Source organism: Rhyacophila brunnea, unplaced genomic scaffold (assembly GCF_057557595.1).
Source record: "Rhyacophila brunnea isolate RB1 unplaced genomic scaffold, BYU_Rbru_1.0 scaffold_1, whole genome shotgun sequence".
NCBI lineage: Eukaryota > Metazoa > Arthropoda > Insecta > Trichoptera > Rhyacophilidae > Rhyacophila > Rhyacophila brunnea.
In genome coordinates, this window is record NW_028232751.1 from 52,439,418 (window position 1) to 52,449,027 (window position 9,610).

Sequence of the window (9,610 nt, forward strand, 5' to 3'; positions counted from 1 at the left end):
CCTAATTCCTATACCTAATTTAAATTTCAAAATGTTGAGAATTATTGTAAATGAATATTTTATTTAATTGATTGTATCAAACACATGTATCTTTTTAATAAATTTAATATTACTATAATGAAATAATTTGAAAATAATTTAAAAGAAACAAGCCATGAGCGTTTTGGCGTATGGCAATAAAATAGCTCTTTGAAGTTCATTCTTATCTATGGTTCATTCGTCAAAATATTTGACAGCGCGCCGGCGTCGCTAAATCTAAATCCTCTTTGTGTTTGGTTTTTATAACATCGGTAAGTATTTTGTGCTTGTCAACTTGATTTTCTATATTGTTTATATTAAAAATACCCACCGACAATCTCCGATATCATCATTAGCCCGATAAACAGTATATATCATACGTTATGAACGACTTCAAAAACAATTGCATCGGCTGTCAGTTTATATTTCAAAGCGAGTTATTTATGCAATTTTATATAAATTATCAGGTTATAGACTTTCAGTAGGTTACTCTTATATGTAATATTAAATAATTCATAACCGTCAACATTCTTTCATATGTAGGTATGCTGTGGTTTCTATACTTTACTTTTAGGTTATAGGTTAGAACTGTTATAAAATTATCTGTTTTGTTTAATATGCAGATAACCAAATACCGCAATGGAGACTTGGTTAACTTGATTGTATATATTGATTACCATAAAAACATCATTGTCAGTGATATAATTATCCTGAAAAAGTGATATTTCATATATTGTCAATGATATTAAAATCAATGCCATAGCATAGGCTGTCAGTTTGTCTTTTAATCGCAAGTTATTTATGTAATTCCTATAAACTCTGAGATTATAGTCATCCAGTCAATTACTGTTATTTGTTCATATTATTAAATAATTCTTAACCCTCAACATTCTTGTATTAAACTACGGTGTGAATTCTATACTTTCCTTTAAGGTTAGAATGGCGAAACTTTAAAAAATAATCTGTTTTGTTTAATATGCAGATAACCAAATACCGCAATGGAGAATTGGTCAGACGCAGCGATTGACGAAATATTAGATGCATACTTACCGCGACATGAAGAAGAAATTCCAAATTTGGATTTTGACATTTCATTTTTAGACAACACATATCCAACCCTCGTAGAAGCGATAGATTTGCACTCAATTGATTATATTCCTCCAGTATTACGCGACTCAACAAAATTGCCATATGTGTTCATGGATTGTATAGATGACTCCTTCGCAGTTTCGTCCACGGTTATAGTCGTAGATGATAATGCAAAGGAACTCTTGTCATCATTTACTTTACCTGAGGAGTCACCGAAGCGGGTAAGTTATGGAAATATTTGATATATATTATTTGAGCTCTAATTTGTGCTTGTCAATCTGATCATACATATTGATTAGGTATTGTAATTACCCCGATAAACAATATATTTCATATACTATCAATATAGCATCGGATGGCAACACTGGCGACAGGGAACCGACACTGAGAGAAAAAACAATTTGACAGAAATAAGCCGGCTCTCACATCAAAACTGCCGAACAAAATTTCCGAGAACTGAGATCCAGTGTTGCTGGTGAATACCGCGCACATCTACCTAGCGACAGTTGCCCGTAGCCTTCGAAACATATAGATATTTGAATGCAGTAATCGGCGAGCCGGTATAGGAATGACCAATTCGTGGGTGTTCGCATGTGACTTCGACCCTTGGACTCGGAGCCCGAGAAGGATGCAGCTTGTCGATTGCAACAACCAGATGTTTTTTTCAAGCGAAACAGTCGCATTCGACCAATCTGCGGAGCTCCATTTGACAATGTGTGTTTTGTTATTTGTGTTGAATAACGACGACGTCACATTGACGTATTCGACACGTTTTAAGGCGAGACGTGTTTTGATGTGAGAGTCGGCTTACAGTTATTCCCGTGCAAACTGGCAACGGAGACGCATATCCGAACGGATGAGTATACCCAAAAGTGAAAATTTAATGAACGTTAGGATGCGTTCTCAGTTTATATTTCAAAGCGAGTTATTTATGCAATTTCATATAAATTATTCGATATAATTTAAATAATTCATGACTGTCAAAATTCTTGTATCAACCGAACATTGTGAGTTCAAAAATTGACTTTAAGGCTTAATGAGTAACTTGTTAAAATTAATTTTTATTATTTAATACACAGGTAACCACAAATGATAATGATCTAGGTTTGGTTGAGCATTACCCTGATATTGAAATAGATCTGGATAGTGGTTATGTAACAACTTCAGAAGGTACGACAAGCGCTGAAATTGTTGACGCCGGCAAAACCTTCAGTGTTGAAGACCCGCAGTCTGTATTTTGTAAACTCCCGTCAAATGACCCAGTGAATTTACCTTACATATATAAGGATGATGTCGATAAGCCTTTCACTGTTTCTACACCAGTAATAGAAGAAATTGTGTCAGTCTCAGATGTCTGTCATGACTCCATGGAGTTTCCATATATGTTCATGGATTACACGGATAACTCCTTCACGGTTCCTTCCACAGTAATATGCATGGAAGATAATGCAAATGAACTCTTGTCATCGGAGAAATCACCGAAGCGGGTAAGCGATTTTTTTATGCGCACACGTTCATTATAATAATGCCTGGTAAATCTATTCATTTGAGTCTATCCACTGTTGACTGACTTCTATATCGTGGCTTAAACCAGAAGTCACCGCAGTTGAGAATAAGAGATTGTCATTATTGCTGAAGAAAATTGCCCAAATTTTATCAGGTTTTAATTAATGGTGTTTATAATACAATGTATGATTTTGGGCCATTAGGGTCAAAAGTATCAAATGTATCAAAATTTTTCGCAGTTTTGAGTTTCGTATGGTACTGGACATAAAATAACATATTACGTTTAGTCACAAATAGACAAGAGAAAGGGAGAAAGAGAGACAAAAAGTTCATCAGTTAAAATATAGTTCAATACGTCATATCTCGTGAAAATACTTTCTTGTTAATGTCAGTGGAATGTAAATTCATTTGTTTTTGGGGTCTACTGTAAAGTAAGACAATGAGATACATTTTTTGACCCTATTAGGCCGATTTATTATGTATTGTTACTTAAATGCAAGGAATTACACAATATTCTCCAGTTTCGTATCCCCACTAGATATATCAAAAATTGTTACTACAGTGAAACCCCGATTCTACGTTTTTCAAGGGACCCTAAAAAAGTGATAAATGCGGGATACTGTTATGTATATGTTCCTTTATTGAGATGCAAAATTAATGCTGAATTTTGATTATTCTGGTCGAAATTAAATGAGGTTTTTCAAATTTTTCAGGTTTCGAAATCTAATCCTAGTCGAAGAGTGGTGAAAGCAAAGGCCACGACAAACGGTGGAGTAAGTAATATTTATTTTTGATTTTTCTTTTATCTCGGTTTGTAACGTGGTTGTGATGATGATAACACCCACAGTGCATCTACATTGACCTAGTTCATAGAACGGCCATCTTTAATTAAGAAGCCATGGGAAAAATGCATATTGTTTTTTAAAATATGTATTTGATCCAGTGGAAGGACCCAACGAGGTGGGCAAATGGCTTAGATTATTCTCCGTAGAAACGTCTATTAGTAAAATCTCCATTCTGTGGAGGCCGATATTCTTTGCTTATGCGCCGGCTAGACGCTCATTCACATCACACCACAAACTAACCTGCGCAAACCGGTTTGTATGGACGGGAAAACTGTAGGTCGCGCAAACCAAAAAGTGTTCCGCTAACGCCCACGGTGGCCGCGCGGCTTAAGCGTTGGACTATAACGCTGTGGGTCCCAGGTTCGAATCCTGGGTCTGACAAGTACACATATTGTTTTTTCAATTTGTTTGTGTCAGGGTATGGACCTAATAGGTTGAGCAAGTGGCTGACATCCATTTCTCGTAAAAAACAAAATCTGTCAATACAAACCTCTACTCTGTGGAGGCCCATATGATTCTATTTGGATCGGACATGGTCGAAAGAAAAAGAAGAAAAAAAAATTTTTGCACAAACTATACCGCGCAGGCAAGTCGATGCTGTCTGGCCGGTGCATCAAGATCCGAGCATGGTAATTTACTAGTAACATTGATAGCAATTCATCACTCAGATTATACAACTAAAATAATATACTGATGGTTAAGAAACGAGACCTCATAAGTGACAAAATAACAACATTACAGGAGAGGAAAAGATCTTGCCTGCACACTATGTGTTTGATATTTGATGTTACAAATCAATGTCTTTGTCATCTATAATTGTGAATGTATGTATGTAGTATGAGGATTACTTGCATGCATCTGACAGGTGGCTGGCGGCAAATATAATGACGCATTTACGTGTTATCATTAGTTTTATAGTAGATACGAGATATCATTTCAAATAATATTTTTAGGAGCTAAATATTTTGAGCTTTCGTCGGAAGATGCCGATACTACTACTATGTATATTCAATAATGCAAAAAACTTATTTTTATAAAATGTCACTTCCGGGGTATCGTTTCTTAACGGCCCACATGTTCAGCGTAGGTCAAAATGGAGCTTTTATGGTATTTTCAGAACATATCCCTGGACATTCCTTAAACGTTGTAGATAATCTATTTGTATAATTTTGAAGTCTTATTATCCTTTATATTTATTTTAAACATTTGATGACTGCATAAAGTATTTTTAATACATAAAAGAGTGTTTTTTTAAACCTCTCGCTCTAATGTTTTAGAATATAGTCATATTTCAGTACGTCCATGTGCAGTGGTGTTAAGATTTTTTAAATTTATTAATTTTTAAACGCATTTACAAAACCATTAGTAAAATTAATGTTGACATTATATAGTGACATATTTACGATAAAAAATTTTATTTTATATATAATCTTTGTGATCCTAAATTTGACAAGAATTAGGCATTTTATTATTCAAAAAATGGGCACGATTAACACATTTGAAGATAATTCTAAAGATACTGATTATAAGCGTTGTCTTTGACCATTCAAATGTGGTAAACACCCTACGAATAATGATTGCTTTATAATAATTATTGACCTAAGAATAAGGTAGTATTTTTTTGACATACGTCATTTCTATTGGCATTTCCCAGTAGTTAAGCTATGCAAAATTAATGCTGATTTTTGATTATTCTGGTCGAAATTAAATGAGGTTTTTCAAATTTTTCAGGTTTCGAAATCTAATCCTAGTCGAAGAGTGGTGAAAGCAAAGGCCACGACAAACGGTGGAGTAAGTAATATTTATTTTTGATTTTTCTTTTATCTCAGTTTGTAACGTGGTTGTGATGATGATAACACCCACAGTGCATCTACATTGACCTAGTTCATAGAACGGCCATCTTTAATTAAGAAGCCGTGGGAAAAATGCATATTGTTTTTTAAAATATGTATTTGATCCAGTGGAAGGACCCAACGAGGTGGGCAAATGGCTTAGATTATTCTCCGTAGAAACGTCTATTAGTATAATCTCCATTCTGTGGAGGCCGATATTCTTTGCTTATGCGCCGGCTAGACGCTCATTCACATCATTCATTTCTCGTAAAAAACAAAATCTGTCAATACAAACCTCTACTCTGTGGAGGCCCATATGATTCTATTTGGATCGGACATGATCGAAAGAAAAAGAAGAAAAAAAAAATTTTGCACAAACTATACCGCGCAGGTAAGTCGATGCTGTCTAGCCGGTGCATCAAGATCCGAGCATGGTAATTTACTAGTAACATTGATAGCAATTCATCACTCAGATTATACAACTAAAATAATATACCGATGGTTAAGAAACGAGACTCATAAGTGACAAAATAACAACATTACAGGAGAGGAAAAGATCTTGCCTGCACACTATGTGTTTGATATTTGATGTTACAAATCAATGTCTTTGTCATCTATAATTGTGAATGTATGTATGTAGTATGAGGATTACTTGCATGCATCTGACAGGTGGCTGGCGGCAAATATAATGACGCATTTACGTGTTATCATTAGTTTTATAGTAGATACGAGATATCATTTCAAATAATATTTTTAGGAGCTAAATATTTTGAGCTTTCGTCGGAAGATGCCGATACTACTACTATGTATATTCAATAATGCAAAAAACTTATTTTTATAAAATGTCACTTCCGGGGTATCGTTTCTTAACGGCCCACATGCTCAGCGTAGGTCAAAATGGAGCTTTTATGGTATTTTCAGAACATATCCCTGGACATTCCTCAAACGTTGTAGATAATCTATTTATATAATTTTGAAGTCTTATTATCCTTTATATTTATTTTAAACATTTGATGACTGCATAAAGTATTTTTATTACATAAAATAGTATTCTTTTAAACCTCTCGCTCTAATGTTTGAGAATATAGTCATATTTCAGTACGTCCATGTGCAGTGGTGTTAAGATTTTTTAAATTCATTAATTTTTAAATGCATTTACAAAACCATTAGTAAAATTAATGTTGACATTATATAGTGACATATTTACGATAAAAAAATTATTTTATATATAATCTTTGTGATCCCAAATTTGCCTAATGCCTAATGCCTAAGCATTTTATTATTCAAAAAATGGGCACGATTAACACATTTGAAGATAATTCTAAAGATACTGATTATAAGCGATGTCTGACATTCTTGATACAAATATGGAGCAATTTAATGAGAAATCAATTCATCGGCTAGATCTGAGAAAATAAATCACACTTACCAGCATTTACAGCTTACTTGCGAGATATTTAATTAAGTATTGTTTTTTCAGGCTTACAATACTCGTAGCAGAGCCGCATTCATTAAGGAAATTGTCATGATGGACCCAAAGGTAATTATTGCCTTGCCGCTCTACCTACAGGCCAAATATATATTGAATTTGCTTACAATGGTTGGTTAATCTACTGAATTGGTTCAATCAGTAAAACATGGGACTGGTATGTGTATGTTTTAGTGAGCGTTTGGACATTGTGAGTTAACCATATTTTGCTGTGTTATAGTTGAACATGACTAATGGTAAATTCAGATTTTAAAATGTCATTCACTGCCAAGATATATTAAAATTTTTCTTTTCGTATGTCAGTAGGGTGCATAAAACAACATATAAACAAACACACATAATATCTCTCATTATTTTACCATGTTCGCCTCTTAGTTGTAGCATATGGACACCGCATGTCGTCTCCAAGAACCCCTGTCGCTCGTCAGCCTTTCAAGACACCGCACGTCTGGTTGGCTTAACACTGTCAGTGTGATGGTGGCTACTCGGTCCGTTCTCTTATCTCCTCGTTACTCCTAAAGTCATACCACCCTAAACGATTTCTACCGCAAACATCTGTTCTTGAAGCACAGTATACGGTTGCTCTGAGCTTTCGTAAGCCGCCATGACTAGTGATGTTATAATACATTTTAGCTTTTATGCTAAACATTGCAACGCTGTATCCGTCTCGCTCAGCGGGAGCCATCCTGGAGTGGTGTAAAGACTGGATTAGATTCTAAATACACTAGTTATTGGCAATGTGATTTATAGTAATTCTGACATTTGGTTTTCTTCCAGGTAATTCTCTAACGGATGCAAACCAAAGACTGATGACGGAACGAAAAGACTGTTTATATAATATATTTATTTAATTGTTGTTATTAGATTCAATTTGTCCCGTTTTTGTTGACATTTTTGAATTAAATATTGTTATTATCAATTATTAATGATAGCTTTTTATACTTACAATTTACAATTTAAAATTTACTATTTACTATTTACAATGTTACGATCTATTTGTCTCGCTTTTTGAACATTTTTGAATCAATGTATTTACACTAAGATCTTTATTATCTATAGAAATGAAACTTATTAAATTATTATGTATTACTTGAACTATAAAGTATAATAATACGTACTATGAGGATTGTAATCCATTTGTGATACTAATAAGTAATAACATATTTTTGAGATAGCCAAATGAGCCTAGTCATTTCGAAAAATGAGAATTATAAAATTAAAAATTAATCAAATCGATACCTCCTTCGTATAAGGTCGGAACTGCAAAATGGAAACTTTTCAGTATTACGATTTCAATGACTTCACAATGTTAATTTAAAAGCTGGAATCATAATTTTTTAGTTATGCCTATAGGTACAATATTTACTGTTTTTTTTTTTTTTGATATTGTTTTATTATCTTTAAAATTATTTATTTATTAATTAAGGCAACGAAAGCCAAAAACGCAATTCCGACCTTTAACGTAGGAAGTGTTGAAATGTATAAGATATTTTTTGATCTAGCCGTTGATTGGCTAATATATTTACTGTTGATAGATGTGAAACCCGCAATGGTTAGAATGGTAATACATAATATTAAATTCCACAAGTTTAGTTCTTTCGTTGATATTTATTTTGGTTATACATAACACCATAATCATTACGTGTCTTGCTTTTGTTCTAAACTTACCATAGTCTTGATAATGGTTACCGGTAAATAGTTATTTATCGTTAACTAAAAAAACTTCATTTGTGGATTTTAATATTATGCAATAATTATTGTAGAATGGAATTCTACCAAAGGAATCTAATCTTAATTAATGAAATGAAATTAAGTTTATCCACAGAATTGTTAATGTGGTATTTATTGTCTAGTTTTTGTATATGAATCCTATTTACTTAATTGATTATGAGGAATAAATATATGATATGTAATTCTTCTGTGATAATTTAATATTGAAGAAACAAATACGTAAATACTATTGACGATGTCTAAGTAAATAGTATTTACACTTATGAATGTTCAAATTTTGTTATTTTCTTTGATTATGTTGAATATTTTTGGCATTTATTTTCGTTGTTCAAGTAAGACTAGAATAAATTTAGTCGAGACTTATCCAACATATTATGTGATATGGAAATCGTCTGTGTTAATAAATATATTTTTTTTGTTATGATTATTAAGTTTTCCAATGTGATATGGTTTGTTAGTCATGATGATGTACACATTATGCTGCCAATGTATAATTGATATGAAATATATACCTATTATTTTGCATACACTGTTGTATTATTTTTTCGGATAAATAAATAAACATGCACACCTTCCAAGCAGTTCTATCTATACAGGTGCACAAAATTGTTCACTTCCATTTGGGATTCAACCCGTTGATAAACCTCGAACTGTGGCTCTTGGATCTTCCGATTATGTTAATATCATTTTCATAAACCAGCAGTTGTGCAGGTTTATTGAATACGGTTTCACTGCCATAAGTTATTTTACCAATATATTCATGTGCATAAACAAATGAACATTGTAGACAAAACTGTTCGATAGTTGTATTATATCTGTTTACGAACATTTTAAATATTTTGATACAAATGTCGAATGTACGAATGGAAAACATTATTCACATACGGATATTCTTCGTCTTAACTAGCCTTTATTAAAATCACATAGACTTCATTCTGGACACGCACTACATATTTTGTCTGCTATTTTGAACGTGCATCGCTTCAAACAGTGCTGTCCTGATGATGGTGTCATAATATGCTTATTATGCTGTTCTGAAGTCTACAGATAATGTGGAATATAATAAATACTATTACACTGCCCTTCCAAGGAAGAAGGCA

General features: G+C 33.1%; 1 protein-coding gene across 3 annotated transcripts; it reads left to right on the plus strand.

Annotated features, from left to right (window-relative positions):
* The first annotated feature begins 211 nt into the window (after nt 1-211).
* LOC147079951 (uncharacterized) lies at nt 212-7,976 on the plus strand. Of its 3 annotated transcripts, XM_085951622.1 has the most exons (7): nt 212-290; nt 1,001-1,328; nt 2,187-2,594; nt 3,327-3,386; nt 5,190-5,249; nt 6,771-6,830; nt 7,557-7,976. In XM_085951622.1, exons 2-7 carry the CDS (start codon nt 1,017-1,019, stop codon nt 7,566-7,568), a joined length of 912 nt encoding a protein of 303 aa, XP_085807748.1. In that variant the 5' UTR covers nt 212-290; nt 1,001-1,016; the 3' UTR covers nt 7,569-7,976. The 3 variants fall into 3 exon arrangements, with proteins under 3 accessions (XP_085807748.1, XP_085807824.1, XP_085807881.1); XM_085951698.1 differs by lacking the exons at nt 3,327-3,386; nt 5,190-5,249; XM_085951755.1 differs by lacking the exons at nt 3,327-3,386; nt 5,190-5,249; nt 6,771-6,830.
* The last annotated feature ends 1,634 nt before the right edge of the window (nt 7,977-9,610 follow it).

Bases quoted from the DNA above. Each gene is read 5' to 3' on its own strand.
- LOC147079951 (XM_085951622.1), top strand. From the start codon at position 1,017: ATGGAGAATTGGTCAGACGCAGCGATTGACGAAATATTAGATGCATAC. The intron at 2,595-3,326 runs GTAAGCGATTTT...CAAATTTTTCAG, and splicing joins CGGAGAAATCACCGAAGCGG to GTTTCGAAATCTAATCCTAG. The intron at 5,250-6,770 runs GTAAGTAATATT...TTGTTTTTTCAG, and splicing joins AGGCCACGACAAACGGTGGA to GCTTACAATACTCGTAGCAG.